This window comes from Centrocercus urophasianus, unplaced genomic scaffold (assembly GCF_019232065.1).
Source record: "Centrocercus urophasianus isolate 14NV4802_14NV808 unplaced genomic scaffold, USGS_Curo_1.0 seq_19, whole genome shotgun sequence".
NCBI classification, from domain to species: Eukaryota; Metazoa; Chordata; class Aves; order Galliformes; family Phasianidae; genus Centrocercus; species Centrocercus urophasianus.
Genome location: NW_024884744.1, coordinates 22,792,529 through 22,818,096, shown reverse-complemented (window position 1 = coordinate 22,818,096; position 25,568 = coordinate 22,792,529). Strand labels below are relative to the sequence as shown.

General features: G+C 42.3%; 1 protein-coding gene across 3 annotated transcripts in view; it reads left to right on the top strand.

The window, feature by feature from the left end:
* The window catches only part of LOC122161356 (glypican-5-like), a 363,065-nt gene extending 338,083 nt beyond the window's left edge, over window positions 1–24,982 (top strand). For 2 of the 3 annotated variants that reach the window (XM_042820739.1, XM_042820743.1), the window contains one exon: window positions 24,009–24,982. In XM_042820739.1, coding sequence (XP_042676673.1) covers window positions 24,009–24,211 — 203 coding nt within the window. In that variant the 3' untranslated portion in view covers window positions 24,212–24,982. Of the gene's footprint in view, window positions 1–19,776; window positions 19,824–24,008 lie in introns of those variants that run through there. The other variant, XM_042820740.1, reaches the window with a different exon arrangement.
* The last annotated feature ends 586 nt before the right edge of the window (window positions 24,983–25,568 follow it).

Below are 25,568 nucleotides of genomic sequence, written 5' to 3'. Positions count from 1 at the left end.
TTCTGTGCAGGCTGGGAAGGGGCAGGCAGAAAACCTCTAATTTGCTACAGCTACACAGCAGACAAGGCTGAGGAAGGGACTCCACCTCCAGGAACACCAGCCAGGAGCTGCCCTGCAGGTGGGGTGTCCTCAGCACATGGAGAGGAGAAAGCTACAGCAGTGCAGCCTTGTGTTTGGTAGCTGCTTCAGGGGGAGCCTGCAGTTGGCAGCATTCATCATCTCACTCATTATGAAGCCGTTACACCACAGTCACAACTCCGAATTGCAGCTAATAGATTTTCATTCTGTTTTCCCAGTTAAGTCATGTTTGATAAACGCAGAAATGCGTAGGGAGCAGCTTATCTCAAGTAGACAGTTTCTTTTTAAATGGGCAGCTTGGGTGTGAATTGCATGAAGATTTTTTGAATGTAAAAAGGGATTCTGTAACGAGTGTCTGCAGGTATTAGGTGGTGAACTCAAAGTGTCCACTTGTTGAGTACAACTCCCATAGGTTTTAGGCATCTGTTAGCTTGCAGCTGCTCAAGATAAAAATGATTTTATAAGCATGCGTATACACACCTGTATGTGTGTATGTGCAAAAATGTTGTCATGTTAGATGTGCAATTCTTTGTATTGCTGCCCGTGTTGTCTTAAAGACTGCCTTAAATTAATCTGAAGAAAATTCTTTTGTAGGAAGTAAACAAAATTCCATTACCTGCTTCTCTCCAGACAAATGCATACAGATGTCATTTGTTTAATTCATTATCTGTACCTTTGAGTTTAAGCGGTGCAAGCCAATTTGTTCATAGCCTAACAGAGGTCTGGGAAGTACCAGTGCATGGTGGTGGCTGTGCATGGTACATTCCTGCCCCAGGTTGTTCATTTCAGAATTCCTCTGGAGCAGTTTTCAGCATGCTTGGCTGGGACATGGAAGTCATTCTTTTTCCCATCCAGAGAATTTTTTTGCCATAATAAAGCAGCATTCTCGGAAATGCTGAAGCTGAGCCAGCCTCCCAAGGCTACCCCAGGAAACTTTGTCAACATTTTCAAACTTAGAAGCCAGACTACAAGCCATGCAAATATGCATTTTAGGGCCAGATTTTCAAATGCATTTTATAGCTACAGATAGGAGAACTTCTGAGAGTACCCATGCAAATCCTACTCAGGCACTTTCTGGCAACCGAGGGACATGAAATCATAAAGAAGAAATTTTCTTTCTGTTATTTCAGGTAGCACTTCTCCCAGCGGTGCAATGTACCGCATCTCAGGAGTTGAGAGTTGACTTGGCTGAAAGGGGAAGGCCAGCCCAGGGGATGCACATGGCAGTGGGCATGAGCCCTCCCTCCGCTACCAAGCACCATTCCCAGCTAGGACACTTGACAAGTATGCAAAGCCAGGCCTCGCGTGTCTGTCCTGGCCCCGTGCCCAATGCTGTGTGCATAAGGCAGTTCTTTGAATGCCTGTAACTGGATCAAACTGCCGAAGTGTTCGTCACAGCTACCACTCAGCAACAGTCGCCCTATTGTTGGTGACTCGTCTGTGCTCCCTTTTTCCTTTTGCCACCCTCCACTTTTGTCCCTTCCATTTGCCTTCTGGGTCTCCTGTTCTCACTCCAGTGCTGCCCTGTGTTCTTTCCCAGGGTTTTTTTTCAGTTCTTTCCTCTGCCGCTGCCACTGATTTTTTGCTGTAGCTTGGTCTGCTGTGCTTCCTGCTGCTGAATGAGTTTGAAAGTGCATCTCCCGTTCTCCAGGCTGCGGCCATCCCTTGCTGCCATCACTCACCTTGTTTGTGTTCTCCATTCAGTTGTTCCCTTACCCCTGTTCCCAAGGTTCAGTTTTCTGTTATGTCTGCAAGCATTCTGCTTTCATCTTTCCCTCCCCATTGCTGGCTGCTACTGCAACTGCAGCCCAGCCCCAGGCTGACCTTCCCCCAGTCCAACTCAGACATATAAAACAAAATTAGCCAGTATTGCATAATTCGATAAACAAGCCAGCCAGCAGATCCTGTAAACTGCAAGCTGTGCACCTACAGTAACATGACCTCAGACCATTAAAATCATGTACTTTGCATCTGGTTTAGGATTTGTATAAAATGTTGTACAGAGAGACTTTATTAGAGCTTAGTAAACCAAAAGCTGGTCTTGGATTTCCATCTGTCAGGAGTTATTAGATTGAATGTGCCACAGGGGTTAAGAAGAAAGAATTAGAAGTTTGAAACAATGTTTGTTGAAACTGCTGATGAATTATACAAATCCACACTGTTTATCATACTGCTGTCATCTTTGTAATGCAAAATGATGAGGGAAAATACACTCAGTGTAGAATCTCACGTCAAGAAAAAAAATTGATTATGCAACTAAACTGTTCTTGGCAATGTTTTACCACAGAAAGATGTAAACAAAATATCAGTGTGACGACATTGCTATCAATTTCAGAGAGCTCTCACTTACCTGGAAGCTTCTGCAGTCACTGCCAGTAACCCACATTGCAGTGTTCTTACATGGAAAATGGTGTGTTTAAATTCAGGGAGATTATACAGAAATTCTGGTGGCTGCTTTCAGCGGGTTCCTCAGCTGAAGTTATATTTCTTTGTAGTTGTGATGATAAAAATGAACAATAGCTGCACTGTCTGTGCCATACAATTTCTTCACTTCAAACTGACTGCATGAGCCTGCAAAAGGGAGCTGTTTCCCAAGGCAGCTAGCCGAGTCAGCTACTGCATTTCTGCCAGATTTGTGACTGAACTCTGAACTGCTATTTTCTAAGTCACTAGAGACCAGCTAAGAGAGGCGATCCATTACAGATGTTTTGTTGGCTTGCCCTATTTCAAAATGTATGGCCCCAATGCAAGGAGATGCTGAGCCAAGGCCTCTCAGGACAGACTGCTACAGCAGTGTATGTGGCAGCATGGCAGGCATGGTGCACGTGCCATTCAGTCACCGTGAGAATGGGTGCTTGAAAGCTAGTTAGCAAGTGTCTTTCAGCTGAACCCAGTGGACGTTTAAAACTGGTGCTTCTGTTCCTTCCCACACACAAACCAGGCATTAGCTTACTAACTTTTGATGGGAGAGCAGTTAAATGCCTTTCATTTCTGTGTAGCAGAAATACAAAACAGAAGTAAGCACGTCTGAGAGTTATATTTAAATAAATATCTGCTGCCAAGGGAAGCACTTACTTTCTTTTTGTTTGCTAAGTGTCGCTGGCACTCTGAGATGGACATTGAAGCCCAACACAAGCTGTTTCTGCTCAGGCTGTCCATGCTGTCACCTTGCTGCTGATGCTGGTTGTACCAAACAGGTGAAGGAATCTATGGTCAGGAGCCTCATATTGTCTCCTTCCTAGACTGGGTGGCTGAGATCCTTTTCCATCTCCCCTACAGAAATATAGCAAAGTTTCAGCTGCATCAGGAAATCAAACCACCTGCTGTCATTCAGAGTCTCATAACCCCAGTATAGAAATAGCCTTTCAACTGCTGAGTTCCATTCTCTTTGCACAGGCTTTTCCGGAGTCCTGACGGTTATATGGAGGCATCTCCAGCAACGCAGCATGGGTGGGCAGCTGGGTGGGTGCTCCTGGTGGCCCTCAAGTATTGTGACAATTGCCAGCACACAAGTAGTCTTGGTGGAAGCTGATGCTTTACAAAAACAGCCAGTATTCAGAAGAGCATCTGAATTGGAAAAAAGGAAAGCATTGAGTGCACCTCTTCAATGTTAATAGAATTGAAGTACTGACTTGAAGAGTTTGGTGCAGTAAGGATTTTAATTAAAGTATGCTTTCTTCAATAATGTGCTATAGATAAAATCAAGTCTCTTAGACAGCTTCAGTAAAGAAATGTTTCCCATAGTATTTGGAGATATGTGGTGGAATTCTCTTTGATTTTAGTGCGGATGTAACCCTTAATTTATTTTTCTTTCTTTCAGTATGTCTCTAAAAAATAAATTTTGAAGGAATTTTCTGTTGCCTTCATCCGTTTATTCAAGTTTATCACTTCTTTGATGTCTTTTACAACAAATAATCAAATTCATGAGATTTCTGGTGCATTGGCAAATGCTTACTTTCAGTTAGTAATTATTCCAGATATTAGACTTGCCAGCTAGTGGGTCTACTTGTATATACTAAATGTGCTGCAATAACATTTTCCTGTATAATATGAGCCCAACAAGACTTTAAAAAAGAAGTTTCAATATGCCAAACTTTTCACATATCCTGGAAGTTTATGAAGTTGATAGAAACTTTTCTTTCTGGCATTGAAGAAGCCCCCCTTCCATCTCTCTACATGTGGAATTACAGAAGCTGTCCTGTTAGCTGAGAAAACCAGCCCTTTGATCAAGTGCTAACAAGAAGAAATTGAGTCGGGATTCAGTCAGATAGCACTCTTACTGGGCGGCCGTTGATGCAAACTTCAGCAATGCCTCCTGTGCTCTCTGTTTTATTTTCTTAGAGAGGAAAAAGAGCACTTCCTGTGTTAGTTCATAGAAATCCTTCAGGGACAGTTGGTCAGGATTAATCTCTTTCCCACGGACAGGATGTAGGACATGCTTGCAGAACTATACCGACCCATCACTGCAGTGTATCTACATCCATCAGTTACAAAGTGTCTCTGCAACCCCCTGAAGCAGGTAAATTCCCTCCCCACTTGCACAGTGCTGGGAGTGGGGCTCAGGGGAGCAAAGATTGGGCTGTCTGTGACACCGGGAGCTCTGCATGCTCCTGTCCCCGCAGTCCCCGAGCTGGAATGCCTACAGGTCACTGGCAGACACTGGAGAGACCCAGCAGGTCTCCTGTAGTCTCTAATGAAGTGTTCACCCAGCATTTAGACTTTATTTTAATGGCACTGTGTAGTCATATAGTTAAGCAGAACAACTCACTCCCAGTTCCATATGTTAGGGACCATCCAGAGCTCCGGAATCCTGATCTCAATTCATGACAGTCTAAAGGGGCTGGAGCAGAAACTTGCCTTTAGGTGTTTAACTGTTGGTCCAAAGCAGCTCTGGCTGTATGCAGGGCTCGTTCTCCATATTTGGCAGGAGTACATGCTTGCGAGAGAGGTCATTTCCTTTGGGGCAGTGCTGTGTTTTGCCTTCAGTCTGATTTTCTAGGGAAGTGTCAGAAGGTTTGCAGTTTATGCACGTATTGTATGGCTCTGACAGTGTGTCCATACTGCTACTGGAGGTGTCATTTTTGTAAGTCCATTTATTGCACAGTATGCATTAGAATTTGCTTCATAGTTTGGCATTTGCATAGACACTGCTAGCCGTGTTCCAGGGCTTCTGTTCTCCAAGAACGAGAAAGAGCAGAGAGCTCCTCTTCAGGGGAGTGCAGTCAAATGGCAGCAGGAATAGCATGCAGGACAGGAAGCAGTGTGCCGTGCCAGCTGTGACTGCAACCCTGTTAGTCTTCCATCCTCAGCTCTATCTGCTCCTGCAGTGCTGCACTGTGCAAGGGATCCAGCACAGCACGCAGTGTTAAGCTGTCAGCAGTTAGCAATGCGCACGTCGCGTTCTGCTGCTGCAATGACACATCATTCCCTTCATCTCTGAGGTTTGATGACACTACTATTTCAAATGCCAGTGTGAGTTTTTGTGTCCTTTCAAATAAAAAAGGCATATTTGAACTACCAGAGAGGAAACGGTTGGTGTCAAGCCAAAATGCTGATAAGTTTGTTTCTAATGAATGCTACTCATCCAGCCAAGTTTGCTCCAGAAGGAGATGGCAGATTCAGGACTGAATATAATCCCTGCTATCAAAAGATAATTACGAGAGCAAATACCTGTCTGTATTTGTTTTCAGCTAGGTGCTGAGCAGAAAATGCCACCGTGCAAAATGCTGGATAGGAAATAGAGAGGACTTCAGTATTTCATAACATATTTTCTTAGAGGTGATAAAAATGAAAGACAAACCGTTTGCTTTTACAGATCTTTTCACTTTGGGCCAAACAAAAAAAAAAAAAAAAAAGCATTTCAGATTCGAATTGCATCATTGATGGAGGTGGATAAGCAGGTAGCAGCAGAGGTTCTTAACATGGTTTATGGTGATTTTTGTTTTGTCTCCCTGAACTTTCAGTCCTTTGGCCCTTTGTAAGAGGTGAAGGCCAGAAGGAGTGCTGGGCATCCCTGCACCCCAGTTCTGTGTGTGGACAGCTGTGCTGGGCACAGGGTTCTGCTGGGCATCATTTGATGCATGCGCTCCTCCATGGGCCCAGGCTTTTCCTTCCTGGCATCACAGTTATCTTTGAAGAAGAATTAAGTGCAATGGAGTTTTTACAGGGGAGTTCTGAAGGCTTATTTCCCCACAGGGAATCTTTTGTGCAGTTACAATGACTAGTTCCAGAGGAAAAAAAAAGAATGTGTCAAAACTCTTTTAGGGATTTTGAGGTTCGATTAAAGGACTGTGCTCCTCTGTGCTCTTTTTTTTTTTTTTTTTTTTTTTTTTGTACTTATGCATAACAAAATATGATCCCCACCAGAGCACATAGAGAAGTTGCTGGTTACAAGCAAAAAGTGCCTTCAGCTTTCCTCTCAACAATGCTGTTAACTTCGTGCAAGACTGAGGCCCTTATTTTTCCCCAGATTATTCCAGGCACTTCTCCAGTATAAATAAGAGTAAGTAATTCATATCCTGACATGTCAGAAATGTTTAGGGAAAGATTTTTCCCATCAAGCCACTTGGTTTGTGCATTGGGCTGCGTTCTGTTCCCTGCTCTGTGGCTTGTGTCTTGTCACCAGGAGGAAGAGCTGCTTCCCTGCCCAGCCACTGGCTAGAAGCAAGCAGAAGACTATCTAGAGGATAGGGTCAGGTACCATGAGACCTTCTGTAATTCCTTTGGTTTGGGAGTGGGGAAAAAGCTTCTGATGCAGTCATACGGTGTGCAACCATCCAACTGCACATCTGTGCTGAGAGGCAGCCCAAGCATTGCTTGCCATGGACGTGCTTCCTCCACATCCCACATCTGAATTCTGGGCACTTTCCATCGGATATGGAAGGGCAGAGAGCTGCCACTCCAGCTGGGACAAAGCAAGCTCAATACAGGCACCTCCCTGTCACCTGGCAGGGCACAGCTGGAGGTGGGCAGCCAATCTTGGGTCCCAACAGCAGCCTGCCTGCGGGGCTGTACGCCTGCAGAGCTTCTGAACAGCCCCCAGCCTGCCTCTCTTCTGCCGCTGCTCAATGCGTGTGCTCAGCCGAGGAGTGACTGCCAGCCTTGCTTCCTGAAAGTGCTGACAAATCCAGTAGCCAGAGAAACTAGAGCAAAGGGGACGGCAGCAATACCTTGATCTGTTCATTTGATTTATATTGAAATGGATTTATAATGTCCGTAAATTATTACTTTTCCAAGAGATACCCAAACGAGTAAAATAGACTGCTCTGCATGCTCCCACACATCCTAAAGCTGTATTTGTACATGTGCAAATGAATTCCTTCACCTCCCTTAGCCAACGGCAGCCATAAGGGCCCAGTGGCTGCGCAGTGTGGCAGTCCCACGCATAGCACATGTGCATGGAGAATCCCACTCCATTCACTTCCCTACCGAGCAGACCCTGATGGGAGATTCCCTATAGGTCTTAACCACCTTTTACTTTCTAAACCAGATGGTGCTTACATTTCTGTGTACTGATCAGTCAGACCGTGTGTCTCAGATGCAAGATGAGTGCAAAGGTTTCACATTCAGGCACACTCTCTTGAGTTCTCTGAGCAAGAACTTTGCATACCAGCAGAGCTCCCTGTGCCAGCACAGCCCATCACAGGGAAAGGCTGAGCTGAAAAGAAGTGAGTATTAGCAAGTAAGGGAATAGGGGAAAGTGCAAAGACAACAGTAATATTAAACATGTACCAAATGGCCTTAAAATGTTCATTGCTTTGTATAGTGAGTCAGGCATAAAGTTATCTGAATGTGACCATTGCATGTAACCTGAGGATGATAACCCTCAAGATGTAGCAAGCAGGCAGAGCAGTTTACTCCCTCTCTCTGTGTTTGCAGACCACATTTGTTGTGTATGTTGCATGGGAATCTCCAGATGCTGAGGCATATGTTGTCAGTGGGTACCTTCACTTCTTAGAGGGAGGTCAGGTGGCCCTGTGACTTCTTACAGAAATGAAGAATTTTGGAATTAAATAATAACTGCCTGCAGTAAGCCTGAAGTGTTTCAGGAACATGGAATCATTTGTCTCCATTGTAGGAAGTACTAAAAAATCACCAATCACACATCACAGAATCACACAGAATCACAGAATCACCCGGGTTGGAAGGGACCTCAAGGATCATGTAGTTCCAACCCCCCTGCCTAGCAGGGCCACCAAACACACACATTCAGATCAGATCAACACACACATTCAGATCACATCAAATACCAATCTCATCCAACCTTCTTTGTTACATCAGATAGGAAACTTCCAGAGGCTGCACAATTTGGGGGAGGATATTTCAATGCCTGTTTGCTGACAGCCTTCCCCAGTATATCACTGCTTTTGGTACTTCCTACTGCGCTTCACATCAGCAGAAACTGATACTTGTATATACATCTGATCATTTTTCTTCTAAGAACTGTAACATCATTCAGCATTCAACTCATCCCTTATGAGTTTGATGTCCATCCTGTGCTTACCCAGATCTACCTTTCAGTTTTGCTGCTCGCCAGGTAAACAAAATAAATGATTGTTTGTGGGCCAGATATTCCCGGTTCTCTGTAACTCATGACATGATTGTGCTTTAGAAGTTAGAACAGTTATCATTAAATACTGTAGAACTGTGAACTGTACAACCCCTCATTAAATACTCTGGGCCAGGAGTCATGATCCACATGTGAGCTACTAATCTGAAATCCAGCATGATATTATTTATGCAATTTATGTTGATTTGAGGATAAGGCAAATTACTTGTCAGTAAATATCTGGATTTAGAATGAATTGACATCTGCCTACGTCAGCCTGGGGACTGAAGGATGCAGATGTATTGCTGACTCAGTGTAATTGCAGATTTCCTCTTCACCACCACTTACATCATTTTTGCCTCTTTATTGTCTCAGTTATCTGATCTGAAAAACAGGAACAACGCTTCTAGGAATGCTGCCACATTTATTGTTTGTAACATCTGTTAGGACTCGGATGAAGTAGTTGTCACTTCTTCCATTTGTTTTAATGGAATTAGTGTCAAGGTGGCAATGCTTTGATATGAGAACTCCCCCAATCCCTCAGTATCTGCTTTAGGAGGCCAAAATATTTGGCAGCTGCCAAAATGGTTTTCCACCCGCCCAGGTCTTTTCTCTTTAACACATGTTTTATAGTGCTGAGTAACTGTATTCATTTCAGCTTATGTCATCTTGGATGTTTCTTTTCCTCAGGCCAGACTGAAACACCCCAGCTCACAGTGAGTGGAACCAGGTTCCATAAGCAGTCTCACTGATTTCAGAAGGACTTTCACTCACACGTTGTTCTGTTCATTGTTGAGAAAGGGAACAAATACTGCAGCCTGGCCCTGTGCAGTGAAGGCAACATAACGGGGGGGGTAAAGAGTAGGAATTGCAGAGACAAGGAAACCTTTCATGAAAAAAAGATGCAAAGAAACTGTGATTCATCTGAATGCCTTAACTCTAAAGAAGAGCTTTGACTGCAAATGATAGAATATAGTATAGAAACTGGCATCTGTAGTAAGGCAGAATTTAGAAAGCTCATTCTAAATAAGACCATAAATTGTCTTCTCTACCATAAATTTTACCCAAACACTTTGAATTCAACTGAAGTATGACTTTAGCCACTAAATAATTCTAGGATTTAAGGGATGTGGTGCTTCTGGGAGGGAAGCAGGGGCTTGCTTGGTCTTGTAGCATTCATTTTTCAATCATGTACTACAGGCAGACCTTTTAGAAATCATGTGATGCACCAGCAGCACAGCTTCAGAGCTACTGAAGAAGAGCACTGTTGCACCTGAGTTAAAAGATTAAAGCCTGAAAATGATGTAAACCTGGAAATGTTTGTGCATCTGCTAATCTGCTGCAGGCTTTCTGTCCCCATGCCCACCCCAGCTGTGTATCCCTGTTGTGCCATCCAGCTGGTGCTGCAGGGCAGCAGTGGGCCACGCTGGGTGCACACGTGGTGCTGAAGGTCTGCTTTCCCCCAGCTATCTTGCTACCTGAACCAAAAAGAAGCTTGTTAATGGTGGAAATGGGAAAAAAAATACTGTAGTGAATGCTGCCGCTGGCCTGTTCTTGGTGCAGTGGTGTGGGCTGGGGATTCTCCCTGGTGTGCACCCAAGTGAAGCTGCCGCAGATGCTGACCTTGCTGAAACAAGTTGTGTTCAGTCATCTCCATGCTTTATCGTGCCTTGGTAGCAGCTACATTGGAACCCAGTTAGGCAGAGCATGGCTGCTCCTGTCACTTGGCAGAGTGCTGCCTGGAAACCTGAACAACTGTTCTGCCACAGCACCGCCGTTGGGTTTGCTCTGAGGCGCATTTCAAGGGCTCAGTTTTAGTGGGTGTTAGTTGGACATTTTGCTTGAAAATAAGACAGCTTACTTATACACCCCCTTGGAAAAAGCTTAGGCTGATGTTTGCAATTGCCCATTTACTGTTATTTGATCTGTGAAGAAAGTAAGGTGGTGGAAGTTAAACAATCTAAATCTCGTGACTGCTTTATCATTTCCAAAGCTTTACCACTCAGAACCCCCAGTTGAAGTATTTGTGTCTGCAGTCTGGGAGGAGAGGGAAGAGGGCGTTTCCTTTTCAACGTGTACACAAAATTTGGTAATGATTTTTTCCAGGCTGCCACTGCTTGCTCTGCTTTCGTTTTCAGCAGACTCTCATAGAAGAGAAGAAATAAAGCACCAGTGGTGTTCAAATGGCACGCAAGTCACGCCTTGGGTCACATTTGGGATTGTTCTGAAAAGGAGGTGGCAGTCCCAGCTAGCCATTTGCAGGGGTATTGCACATCCACCGTCTCCTTGTAACACGGGGCCACGTGTGCACACGCAGCACAGCCAGAGCTCTTTTCACTGCCTGAGCGCTGGAATGAATGCCAGAGAATTAGAAGGAACTGGCCAGCCTTCAAGATTTCTTCACAGAGACTTCTGAATCAGCTCCTGTGCTCTGTACTCTCATGTCTGTGAGTCTGGTAATTTGCTCTACTTTATGTATGCTCTGTTCAACATACAGATTGGCTTTTTTCTTTCTGTGGTAGTTCCTCTCACTTTGCCAGCACCTTGCCATTTGCAGCTTTAATGCCTATTGACAGCATTTTGTCAGCCATAGCTGCCGATGCATATTCCTTTTCTAAGGAATTGTTCACCCTCAGTTTTTATAGATAGCTACAGATTTCATCACAGACTGATTGAATAGTTTGTTTTCGTTTGCTTTTCACGTGGAATAGATTCAACAAATGAATAGATCATTGGAAGATTGAAAACAGAGATGAGGAAGCTTTTCTATTGTATACCAAAGCCATTCCTGTGCGTCTAGCCTGGTTTGTATTACCTTCAATGAGGGAGTTTTGCAGCTCCCTGGGCAGCTCTAGTGCTGTGCTCAGCCCCAGCACACACATCCAAAGGTTACTTTTTTCTACTGTTGATAACACTTTACTTTCCCAAACTCAGTCATAGTGAGCAATGAGCCTGTCAGTAAAGCTCCAATTACTAATTTATAAGTTAACCAATTTGTTTCTGCCTTTATAATGGAAACTGGCACAAATGCAGAAGAGAGCCAGCCTCAGCCCCTACTGGATTCATCCTCACACAAACTAGACTCCTGACCCTTAGTATTTTGCAAAAAAACTGTTTTTAGCGTAGCATTGGAAAGCTCTGTCATCCCACAGCATTTTTTTTCATTTACCATTATTGTCAGAACTGAACTGCTTCTTGATATTTGGTGAGGTGCCGTGATTTCTTGCAGAGGAACAGATGTGATTTCTTCTCCCACACCACGGCTGGAAATGAATGCTCTGAGTGTTGCCAACTCTCATCTCACAGTATCTTCCTCTTCACAGAACAGCTGTGTCAGAACCTACGGATTGTTGTGGCTCAGTGACATAGCACGGGAGTAGCTATGTTTCCCATTAAACAGATTATCATGACGTCCTTTAAGCTCTGAAGATGCCATTAGTTAGCATTGCTTAAGCGTGCCAAGTCAGTGACGGAATGGCACTCTTTAATGCATATGCCAACACAAATCAGTTGATCACAGTTCAGCTAAAAGAATGGCCAGAAATCCTTCAGTCTTATTGCTTTGCATGTTCTTGATCTCAATTTGTAATTGGATGGGTACAAATCTATGGCATTTCTAGTTCAACATTTGATTGCAGCTTTGCTATATAGATTGTAACTTGGTAACTGCTCCAGATACCAGTAAATGTTGGGTTTGAATTAAATCTAAATCACCCACCATTGTTTATTACTGTCCTTTATAAGGTAAATGTCTTCCCATGTTTGATTTACTATTAGTCTTGATTTGACAGTAGTCAGGAATCCCTCATTCAAGATAGCTACCCTATGATCCTTGGCTAGACCCGCATAAATTACTGTTAATGTTTTAAAGTGCCTAAGCAGGTTAGTAAAGAGACTGGAGGTTGCAAATATGTTCTGAGCTCCTTGTGCTTTTTATGGGAACTGGTTAATAGCTCAGAGAACAGCACTCATCCAGCAGTGATTAGAAAGACTCCTCCATTCACACTACACTGTCTCTGCCAGTGTGGGAAACTATCACCTCTTCTTTGTAACACACCAGTCTTTATGAACTTTACTTCAGATCTCTAACCTATCCTTGAATTAGGTCACTTTTTCCCCAGCTCACTCAGTAGGCAACCCTTTTTCCATCAGCTGGCTCCAATTATGTGATCCTCATGTGCTATCTCTGACTAAATGCTCTTTGAAGTTAGAAAGTGGAAAGATGCCCTTGGTAAGCTACTTTGATTCAATTTCTTCAAACAGAGAGATTGCTGTTGAGATACAAAGGTTAATTTCACCCATCTCAACTCAAGTTAAACAAGGATTTAATGAAGTCCAACAGATGCTGAGTATACTACTCCCAATATCCCTGTTTTTCCAAATTCTTTACCCAAATTCTTTATCTTGATGATGTTTTCTAGCAAACTATATGTTGGTTGACCTAGATTTTTGTAAGATCACAGAAGCCAGGGATGAGCCTACTGAGAGCAATCTAAGATGTTTAGTATGCTTTGAAAAATATTAACTGCTTGCTTTAATTCCTCAGTGGGAGACCAGCATTCCTAGCACATGCTGAACACTGTGAGGAATTGTCCTATACCTAGCGTGACAGACGTGCAGCCAAGCACATGGCCAAGCCCAAAGAAGTGTTTGTGCTGTTTCTGTTTTGGCTTTGACTGAAGTCTGACTCAAGGGCAGGATCAGCACTGCAGAGGCAGAGAACCAGGGCTCAAACCCTTACCCCACAGAAGAATACGCAACATGGCATATATAATTTATCAATCTATCATCCATCAGTGATTGGAAAGACTGTATCAATTAAAAATAGAGTCTTTTATTAAAAAGGAAACCCCTTCATAATCCCAAGTGTATAACTGACTTGCAGATCAGATCTTCCAGAATGCTGGTGCCATAGCAAGTGCAAGGCAAAGGCCTATGATGTCAGTGATATGCTGCTTAAGTAGACTGTGACAGTCAAATTTACAGCAAAATTCTATTATATCAATATTGAATCTGCATGCAGAATACAGTTTACTAAGCTTTAACATCCAAATGCTGTAGCATAGCAGCCCATGAGAACAGGTTCACGTCAGAGATGTTAATTGTTCCCAAACATCAGGCAAGTAATCTGCATTTTGAAGAGGCTGTATATGGGCATTTCCATAATTTATGTTTTATAAAGTCCACTGATGCATATTTGCATAATAGACCACAGCAGTGCCAGCAGATCCATTGCAGCACATGGTGTCAGCTTTCATGATGTTCCAGTGGGTTTTTCCCTTTATTGGAGCTCTTATGACACAAAGAACTTGTCAATAACTGATACATCTCTAAGAGAAGACTGAGTGCCTGTCAAAGCTTCTTTGGCTGGATTGGCAGCACACACAAATCAAGCTACATGTGCAGTCACCTAACAAGTGTTTTGCATATATCCATGCCGATTCTGTGCATAGAAACAAGTGAAGATAATTTATATATTTACTGTATTTAGGGTCTTAGCTGACCTAGATAGAGCAGTCCATTGCTTCTCTTCGAGTCTCCCATCACACTTCACTCACTTGCAGCAATATCCTGATGCTTTCAGGCTTTCCAAATTCTTCCTGCTTAAAAACTTAAGTTATTTTCTCATCACCACTCTCAGCACCTGGTCACAATCCAGTGGAGAGGTGCTGCAGGTGCCAAGAGTAGGTCTTTGGCAAACACTGTCCTCATTACTAGTCCCACCTGGGCAGCCAAGCTTGAGCACATCTGTATAGAGAAGCCAGCTGAAAGCTTGAGGTCTTTGAATCCCAGTGCAGTATTTATCACTCTCAAAATGCCATGGTTGGGTTTTTTTTTTTCATTTTCATGATGGAATGAATACCTCAAGGAGTTAGATGTGTGGGATTGTGGCCAGAAGTGATTCTTCTGCATGGCTAAATAGGAGAGACAAGTGGTTTCCACTTTGTCACTGCTTACCAATGTAAAGTTCAGCAACACTGTAAATCTGGGAAAGGGAGAAGGTTTATAGCCTTCAGTATGTCATGTACCACACTGGGCTAAGCTAAACTCAGTGCTGCTACTTTTGATGTAGATGTTTCTCATTAAATTGGCAGGAACATTTCACCTCACTCACTTGGGACAGAAGCTGGGAATGGAATCAATGCCAGCCCTGGACAGGAATTTCCTTCCCTTAATTTGATGCACAGGCTGAGTGTAGTCTTCTGCATGTGCTAGCAGATTCTGCTTCATTTTGTAAGACATTTTATTAGAAAAGTTTGGTATTTTTACCCTTGATTGTGTATCTCCTTCACATTTGTGTCTTTGTGGATATTCTTTATTCTGCTAAATGTGATAAGGGTTCATCAGTTTCTCTGCATGCTATTAATAAAATAATGCTTTTAAGCCTTCAGTATTTTTACATGAAACATGTTCTTCTGCAGATATTCAGTAGAGTGATGGCTCTAATCATCCTCTCTGTCAATAACTGTCAGCTGTGATAGAGCTGGGGATCTGGTTGACTGGATTAACCTAGCAATGTGAAATAGAGGATATGCATGCTTAATATTTGCCACATTAGAAAAGAAGAAAAGACTAATTTAAACTTCCCATACCAGAGGCAAAGCAAGTCTAATGCCGTGATATTTTCCACTGCTGCTCTTGGTGGTAGGTCTAAAATTATTAATCTAGGATATTGTACCATCATTTTTCATTTTATTTCACTCACCACTGAAATGAAAGGTTGGAAAGACTCAAATATTTCCTACCAGCTTACTTAATGACCAGAGCTATCCATTGCCATTATAGCTGAATATATCTTTGCTTCTCATTCACATTAAGAGAAATCAGATGATGTGTGGATTGATGTGATTTCAGTGTCTATTCCATAATTAAATATCAATTATGATTATATCCCATTAGAATGTCTCTAGAAGATTATTCATATAAGGTTCTGTTTGTGCTGAAGAAATAGCAGAAATACAAGAAACACTTGAAACCTTCATCGCTGCCATCGTTAACGTGAAGGAAATGGGAATCCAATCACTTAAAAATCTTACCAAAGGAATTATGTCTGTCAGTGTTTCTAAGAGAGCAATGGAAGAAGTGGAATAATTTGACTGGCTTTTAAAGAGTGAGGAATGATGAGAGAACATCATGTTTGCAGGGAGAAAAGAACCCCTGAGATGTGTTGTGGAAGTGTTTGCAGTTGGCTTTTTGCAGTTGTCTTGCTGGAAGTTAGTGCCTTGTTTCTGGTTATTATGTTCTGGGACTTAGTTGGGCTGCTTAAAATGTACGTGTTGAATCCATCCTGCCTCACAAAAGCAACTATGAGCTGAAAGACCTTGAGTCACCAAGCTCTTTGGTGGGAGGGGAATTCCATGGTTTACTTTCCGCTTCCCATTCCTTACAAATACATCTGCTGATGCTGAAATTGGAGAGCATGGATCTCATCTCCCTGCCCTCCACAGCATCTCTTGGGGAGGGAGTTACAGACCTCACTCAGCAGCAGAGACCAATTCCTCGTGTCTCTTCTTTTTGCTTACCTAATTTGTATACTGGTACTTAATTTGAATAATTCCTTCCAGTATATTTGGTCCAGTTTGCCCTAGGGTAGACCTAGGTGCAGAGAGCTCATGATAATGTTGCAGAGCCTGTTTCAGTCTCAGACCCCTTATCTGACTGGGTGATGCAAAGGAGGCCTGGGTTCGTGCACCCCTCCTGAATCAGCCATGAGAAGGATTTGAACCCAGTTGCCTTCCACCATGATTTCAACTGCTGCCCTTGTTTGCCAATAGTAGTCTGCTCTCCTACCTTCTGGTGTGACCCGCAGGCCCTTGCTGATGAGGGCTGGCCGAGAGGAGCACTGGTGACCTTCCTCCACCTCCACCCAGTGCCAAAGAGCTCTTAGCTCCCTGGGCCTGGGTGCACGATCAGCAGCAGGAACAGTCATGGCTTCTGGGGAGGAGAACAGAAGCACCTGGGGAACTGTGCCCCTGTGGTGCAACAACTGCAGAGAGGATGCTCTGAGAACCTCAGTGGTGCAGAAATACTTGGCTCTGGCAGCCACGCTGCCATGCACAGAGTTCTCGGTGCATTGGTGTGGCTCGTGCACCGGCTGTAGTACGCTCAAACATGGTCATCCTCTCAAGCCGTGTGACTCTTCCTCATCTTGGGCTTGGAGAAACTGTCAAGGGTGCTTGTCTGATTCGTGTTTTCAGCAGAGGGAGAAGCTGCTGTTCAGATATAGGCCTCGGGGCGGAGTGACATATGCTGGTGGGTAATATATTTATTCTGGTGGTATCAACTTTGCTTCAAGTTTAGCTGTTATGTTCAGATCCTTGCTGTAAGTTGAACTTACTTTGCTGTAAGTGTAAGATCATATCCAACCTTTTTGTAAAATGGAGCTTTGTCTGCTTAGAGCTGTAGACCTAAATTAAAATTACAGTTATAAATGTCAATTGCAGATGCAATTAGCAGCTTATGAAAAGGCTGGATATTTGTTACATGTAAATTTTAAAGCAGGTAAAGATGCAGTTTCCCCTTAAGGGAAAGAGCTCCTACAATACATACTCTTTCTTTTCTCAAGAAGAGGAGTTGTCTGGGGGAGAGGAGCTGGGATGGCTTTAAATGTTTTGCACTCCCTTTCAAAATAAGTTTATGTTTTCCTCATATACAATTTAATTAAGCCTTCAATTTGACCTTTGTATTGAGCAATAAAAGTCGACTGGGAAAGATGTGGGCAGAATGAGAACACAAAGCACGCCCCGCATCAGCCAGTGTGAGAACTGTTTCTGTAACCAGAACTAATGAGATCATCAGGACAAAAGCAACAGCCAAAGCATTTTCAATTATTACTAATATTTTTCTTCCTTGAGCCAGTTTATATTTTTCTTAATTACACAGCTTTGAGCTGTGGCGTGATATTTAGCAGATGCCTTCGGCACTTGGCGTGCTGATCACTTGCACACTCCAGACTGGCAGGGGTACCTAATCTTTGAAGTCTAGAGTGCACATTCATCTTCAGCTATAAAGGTCAGTCCTGCATTCCTCGCATCCCCCCAAACTCCCATTAAGTTTAATAGGAGTTTTGAGCACATGAGGCATGCAGTATCAGGATCACTCTCCGTCTTCTGGATATTACCAGTGAGGCATGTACAGAATTTCTAAACATAACTAATTAATTGCACCACACAGTGATGGCAGAAAGCTGTCACAGAGCTTTTTAGTTGTTTCTTTCATTACAAGAAAGTTATGATAAAAGTTCAACAGATTTACTGGGAACATCATGTTTCACAGATACTTCCATGCTGTGTCTGAGGATATCATGTCAGCTGTGCTGCAGTATGTATGAGGTATCTGGCAAGCGAAACAAGCTTAAGCATACAACCACAAACATGTGCCTGGGACTAGACTAAAAACAGATGTTTCCAGGAAATGTAAAAGATGTTTGACATGTTTTAAGCCTATACTTTCAGCTTGTCTGCATTTGAATAAGTCTTATATTAATACAAACAAAATGACGAAACCTTTTCTTGCCAGTGACTGACAGATTAATGGAACTATTGCTGAATCACACAAGGTTTGTTAGGTTAGATTATTTCTTCTCTAGAAAAAGATGGAGTGTTCTGTTTTGACATATACCATTTTAGGGGCTGAGGCACTTATACATGCAGGTTTACTTTTCAGCCCTCAGAACAAAGCATACATATTATTATGGCTCATGAAAATCGTGCAGGGTTTGCTATGGTAGCTGTATATCAAAAGCCAAGCAAATATAGTGATGGGTTTCTTACACTAGTACAGCTAAGATTTATTTTCATTTATTTATATTTTGGATTTCCATATATATAGACAACAGATCGTTTGTGAATGGGGAGGGAGTTGCCACTTAATCTAAGTGTGGCTTCCAGGCATCTGACACCTCAAATTGTCTTGCAGTTGTTCCTGACTCTTCTTTATTGTATTTTTTTTCTCATTCTTACCTTTGACTCTTTTTTATAACTGTAGCTCCTGAAAGTCCCAGGCAGTGTTATTTCTTGAGGAGGGTGGCGAAGGTTCTTCTTACCCTGGAGAATTTAAACTCAGAATGCACAAAGCGTTTGAGAAATAAAGTAATTCACTTGCTGTCCTACAGGGAGGAAGTGATCTCCCACAGATCCCACTTCTCTTCCAGTCTCCTTAAAAAGAGAAACAGAATGACTGCAGAGCTAAAACTAAACAGACTGATTGACCTGCATAATCTTCACTCGTGTTACGTAGCAGACAGTGGCAAATCCCACGTTTTGACAGTTGTATCATGAGTTCATCACACGCTGGGAGTTCTCGCATTCCCATTTCCACAGTGTTCCAGTTTCCATGTCTGCTGCAGCTGTAACTGGAAATAATTAGTGCTGATCTTAATGTCAGGATAATAGATTATTTGGAAATTGCTGTTACATTTTATGGTGACAGCATTGTTTCGCAATTTCAGAGTTCCTTCCTTTGAACACGTAGAAGTAATTTCAGCTTTTGCTACCAGAGGTGATAAAAAGCTAGTAATAACACTGCAGCATCTACTGTAATTTAAGCACCAGTTCCACCAAGTTGCACCTTGTTTTAATTTTCTCCCAGTCTTGTCTGCCAAAACCAAGGCTATGATCAAAGTGAAATCAAGCAGCAGAGCTACAAGGTTGGGAGTGAAGTAAGGACTGACCACTTTCACTTTCACAGTTCACTTTCGACCTGTGTCTCATTGTAACCATCAGGAGACATTCAAACCAGGAATTAATTTGTCATCATAGATGCTGACATTCAGTCTTTTCAAAGCAGAGTGTTTGCAGGAAAGTCTAGGAAGAAATGTATGGGCATGGCTTGATGTAATTAGAATCATAGTCATAGAATCCTTAGAGTTGGAAGGAACCTCTGGAAGCCATCTAGCCCAAGTGCCCTGCACTGCACACGGACACCACAGCTGGATCAGGTTGCCCAGGGTTTGATCAGCCTGGCCTTGAAAGTCTCCATGGATGGGGCACCCACCACAACACTATGTAACCTGTTCAGAGCCTCACCGCCCTCACTGTAAAAGACTTTTTTCTATATATACACCTTAAACCTACCTCCCTGAGATTGAATCCTTTTCCCCTTGTCCTGTCACCACAGAACCTGCTAAAGAGTCTGTCCCCTTCTTTTAGGGAAGAAGACTTTGTCACACTGACCATTTGCAATCACAGAGAGGACCGAGCTCCAGTCAAATCAAGAGAAGGCCAAAATCAGAGAAGTTTTTTCCTTTCTTTTTAAGCTGATGAGCTTGTTTGTCCCTTGGCAGGACAATAGGAAGCCTCCACAGATGTTTAAGTAGGCTTTACTGATGCTGTTCATTAGCGAGCAATAGCGTGTGAGTGCACCAATCAGTTTGATAATTCCTACCAGTGCCAGGACAGCCAACTGCAAAAGGTTTAGGCTAGAGAGGCGTAACTAACGTCTGGGCTGCCAATATTGCTGACCTCGTGTCAGCTAACTTGGTAATAACCTAAAAAAATAATACCCACATGATTTTTCCACTGTATCATGACTGGCTGAGATTAAGGTGTGCTGTAGTGTGTGACTCACCAAATGTGTTTGGAAGGTGTACTCAGTCCTCACTGCAGGGGAGGTTTCCCACACCTAAATTGGATGGCAATGACAGGTTTGTCTCCCTTTTATCCTGGCTAGTCTCTTAGAGGAATGGCATTGATTCACAGAAGTATTTGTGAGAAGTTCAGTGCCAGCACATGCATTACTGGGTAGCAATCTGCAGTTGCATTGTTGAGGTGAAAATAATCCTAAATGCTCTAAACACTGAGGTCAAGTAATTTTAATTATGTGTTTTGTTAATGTTGTCAAGCTGTGAATTTAACTACAGTTAATGCAGATGAAAGATCAGTTAAGGAGTGGGACTCAGTCCCTTGGACTCACAGAGCTGCACAGGGTCCTGGTGCCTAAGGGGACTTGGGCCATCTTCGCTGACCACAGCAGACTTAGGCCCTGGCAGGGGTCCTGGGTGGCTGTTCATGGGAGCTGCTGGGCAGCCAGCTACCAGCACTGAGTATCCCTTCTGGCAGGATTTGAGTGTTCATGCTTGAAGCCTGGATAAGGGAAAGCACAGGTGCTGTGTTGTGATTGCTGCATAGTGTAGTACAGATCTTAAAACACATGTTATTAGAAGTATATGCTTCTATTAACATAAATTGTGAATGTATCACATGAGAAAAGTAAGTGTAGAATGAAGTTCACATACCAAGGTCCATAGGCCATCTATATAAGGTTAGCTAGTCTTCAAAGATTTAAACTCCATTTCTGGAAAGAAACGGGGTGATGATGGTAAGAAAGCTCCCAGCAATGGAGAGAGCTTTTACTTGGGAAGCACAAAGCTTCAAAATGCAGAAGGTAAACAGAATAGACTGAAGCTGGGGCTTCTGTTTCTTGAAGTCATGATTTGTGGGGTTGATTCTTGGGTATTGAACCATCTGGGGTTCACTTTGTTGAGACTGGAGTTTCATTTCTGTGCTACTCTTCACACTGACACTTTAATTACCATACTATCTTTTTGCCTTTTGAATGTCAGTAGTAGACTGAATGTAACCAGCCCTGACTCTGAGAAAAAGGTTTGAGAGAAAAACTCATTTAACTCTGAGTATCTCAGACAAAAGCCTGGAGTGAGTAAGCAGCTGGAACAAACTGGAAAAGGACATGAAATTTTTGCTGAAATTTGTGACTTAAAAACTGAATATGGGATTGAAAAAGATGCTGAATTGGGTTAGGACTAGGGCTATTCTTATTTATTTATTTTTAAGCAGATTGCTAATTAGAGTCCTACGTCAGAATTGTCCGTCAGAGAAGCACTCTGCTGTAAAGACAAAGAGAGAATTCAGAGTAACTCTGAATTCAGAGTCCCTTCCACGTAAAGGATAAAGGCAGAATTTTCTAATGTATTATTTAATGCTTGTTATGTAGTGCATTAAGCAATCACTGAGAGGAAAGCTTTTAAAAACCAACGGCTTCTCTGATAGCATTAAATCTTACCTTAGATTTTTTGGTTAGGTCAATATTAAGAAAATAAATGAATTAATACATTTCAGTCTGCCCGATTTATAGAGGCCAATCAAGTTACAATGCTGGACATGGCCAAGTGAAAGAGGGGAATAGATTTACCTGAGTGAGGTCTTAATTTAATCAGCTGGCCCCAGAGAGCTGAAGTCAGCAGACTGAGATGATATAAGAGGCAGCAGAGAAGCAGTGCGTTTCCCACAGTCAGAAAGGAAAATGACAGTGATGGAAAGGAGTCTAGGCAGTGTCAGAGCACACCTACTTCCATGATTTATCCTTAATTTACTTTAATGACAGTCTGAAGGTTGTCCTTTTTTTTTTAAAGTGTCCTCAGAATACTGGTATTTCCTAAATATTTACAGCGTGCTTTTTCTCCTCCCCCCTTCTGTTAGCTCCATTGCAAGCTGGAATTGAGGAACATTTTGCCATAGCAATTTGGAATAGAATGGCAAACTGCCTTTTTCCCACTGCATTCCTTGCCAGCTGTGTCCCTTCTCTGCAGTAAGCCTTGAATCAGGTTCAGAAATCACAGGATCCTCTGGGTCACTGTTGATGCAGGTTTCAGCTGGGCAAAGGATGATTCACAGCATCTGGTGTGGTGCCACGTTGTGGCTTTAGGAGAAAAACAATGTGGGTAACAGCAATCTTTTAGTTGTTGCTGAGCAGTGCTGCACAGAGCTGAGGGCACTTCAGTTTTCAGCTTTGTGTGCTGCCCTGCCAGTGAGGAGCTGGGAGGGGACAGAGCCGGGACAGCTGCCCTCAGATATTCCATACTGTATGGTGGCACGTGGAAAAACTATGAAACTGGGGTGAGGTGACTGAGAGGGCTGCCTCTGATTAGGGACTGGCTGGGCATTGGTCAGCAAATGGTGACCAAGAATGAGAAGCTTGAGCACTTTCTTTGTAAATAAATATATTTATATTTCCATGTATATATGGAACACTGGGGAAGGGGAAGCAGTGAGCAAAAGGCTGTGTGGTGTTCAGCTGCTTGACATTATGATAAAATGGAAGAATTTGTTGCATTTCTTTTACTGTTTATACTGGCAAGAACAGTGTGTGCTTTCCTAATACAATAGCTCATTTTTATTATCAAGTGGGTTTATTGATGGTTGGTCAGAACTACTGATATGCAGACAATGATCTCAGATTGCATTTACATGTCTGGAATACTTTCTGCCTTTCTAGTTTCTACCAAGAACTTGCTTCTCTGATTCAGAGGGGGGTTCTATTTGTTTGTTTTTTAATTATGAGATTGGGCTGTTGTTGAATTTGCATGATAAAATTACAGTTTTTGCTTTATGTGTGTATGTGCATTGCATTCATTAGTATCACAAATTATAGCTTGGACCTGAACAATTATTGTTAATTTATCAGTTCTTGCAGGTAAGAATTCGGTTATATGCCAGACACTTAGGTTATGCTTTTGCAGATCATGTCATCATTAGAGGAAGTGCTGATTTTTTGCACAATGCCAGAGAAGGACTCAATGGCAGTAAGATCGCAGTGATGCTTGCAAAGATAACTGGGGACTTTTATCAATTGTTTTCTCATTTGAAAAGTCTGTGTTTTTGCAAGAACAGACTACTGATACTAGTTTCTTGCATATCTAATCCTTTCCATACACAGTGTCCCAAACTGCCCCAAAATGCATGTGGAGGGATGGAAAATAAATAAATAAATAAATAACATGCAACTGTTCCATATCTTAGTGGTGAAACAAAAAACAAACAAACAAACAAAAAAAAAAACAACTTGTATTTACTAGGGAAAATGACGGAACAAAACTCAAAGCATTTTCTCTTTGCAGCCGCTTTATTTGTCCACGCTGATGAACAGGCCATATCAGACACCTATGTAGTTCTTTGTGTTAGTAGCCTTTCTTGCCAGTTCATCCTACCGTACCGAAAGTCCTGTGTTGCTTTAAAGTAAAGGCAATACAAAAAGCAGCTAGGAAGCTGGCTTATGAATTAAGTCAACATGTTCTCCAACTCTCCTCCTGTGGTAGCTTAACAACTTGACAGTTATTTCACTGGGGCATGTTACAAAACTGGTCAACCCTAGCACAAACCAGTTCCTATCCCAGGTAAAAATGAAGGTATTTTTAAAGGGATTAAACTGTGGCCAGGTTTATGCTTTGTCTACCAGAAGGCTGGGCTGGAATTCCTGAGCAAAACAGTGGGTGCCTAGCAAAGTGATGTGGCCACTGGGTTCAACTAAAACGTTAATATAGGCATCCTGTCACTCCATACACAGTTTGGTTATTCAGGCTAGAGTACGTATCCCATTCCATGTTCCAGATGTGTGATTAATCCTACATTTACTTTCATGTTTTCAGATATACTCAAGGACAAGAAAACCCATCCAGAAAACAGAAATGAACCAAAACCAACTGTGAAAAAGATTGTCACCACAACCACCACAAGCACTGTCAAGTCATCCTCTAAACACAGCGTAACTGGAAATGGGAGCAGTGCAGCCCTGAGTTCCTCACTTTTTGTTTTAACAGCACTAGCAGTTCTGTGGCCTTGCCCCCCATAACTGCACACGATTGCAGCCACTGCACAAGCCTTTCTGTTCACTGTCACCTACACCTGCAGCCTTACCCAGAGAAAGCAAAGCTAAATAGCTATCTGTTTTACTTGATATATTAGAATGAATATTAAACAATGGGCTGGAGTTGGCAGATAGGAAGTGTCCTCACCTAGAGTGAAGATAGCTTCTGACAAAGCCCAGCCAGGATGCAGAGAAAACGATGACAGAAGTTCAAGTAGCTTTAGTTATGGGATAGAAATAATTGAGAACATGAGAACTGTGTACGTGTGTTACTGTTCTTCTCAGTTACGTTCACTGGAATCATATTGGCTGTTGTGTTGAAGTTTTTTTCTGATAAATTAAAGGAATGGTCAGTCTTCAAATCTAAGCCCATACATGCATTGTTTCTCCAGTGAGCGGCTAATAATCTACATCTGCAGTTGTAAAACATGTTGAAGTGAAGTACTTTGACCAACGGGATGAAATTACTCAATGGTCGAGAAGATCAAAGCATGTCTGAAATTTCTTTTCACTGCTACTCTTTAGATTGTAGGAAGCCACACAAAAGCACATGGCATGTTTAATACATCAGCATAGCTGCCTTAACAATTGCAAAAATTAGGAACATTTTGTTTACTGAGAGCAACATCGAGAGTGAGTTTCCCTGCCCCACAAAATGGAATCACCAAATGCTCAAACATATGCTGAAGGCCTATGGGATGCATGTCCAGCAACAGGAAATACAAGCATCTTCTTCAGTTGAATGCCGTTTTGTACAGTGGGGGGGAGGGTGGGGAGGGGAGATCGTTCAGTTAAAATTCAGTTTGTCGGCATGTTGTTAAAGAGAAAATAACTTAAATTTTCCATAAAAGACTGAGAGGTGTAAGTTAATGGGAGCTCCTGTTATACACAACCAAGATTTTGGGCATTGTGAATCTCTGAAATAACTGTTTCATAAACTCTGTACTATTTAATTACATTTAATGTTTAAAGTTTTCTATCACTATAGGTGTAAATGTAAAATAGTCAAATCTGGAATATTCTCTATCACATCTCAATTTCTATCCTAGAAAATGACAAAATGTGCATTATATTTCAAGGCTTCTTTTTTTTTTAATCCATCATATCTTGATATATTGTAACTTTTCAAATGGAAAGTACTAAACTTCTAATGGGTTGAGTGTCAATGTGTGTTTTCCAACAGCTATGTTTACAGTACCATTGAATATATATAAACAAAACTGTATGAATTCGGTGATTAATGATAAGTAAGTGAAACGTTAGAATTGTTATACTTGCTGCATTTCATAACTGTTACAACAACTTAATGGCCATTTTCATGTTGTAGACTGTTACTGTGTAC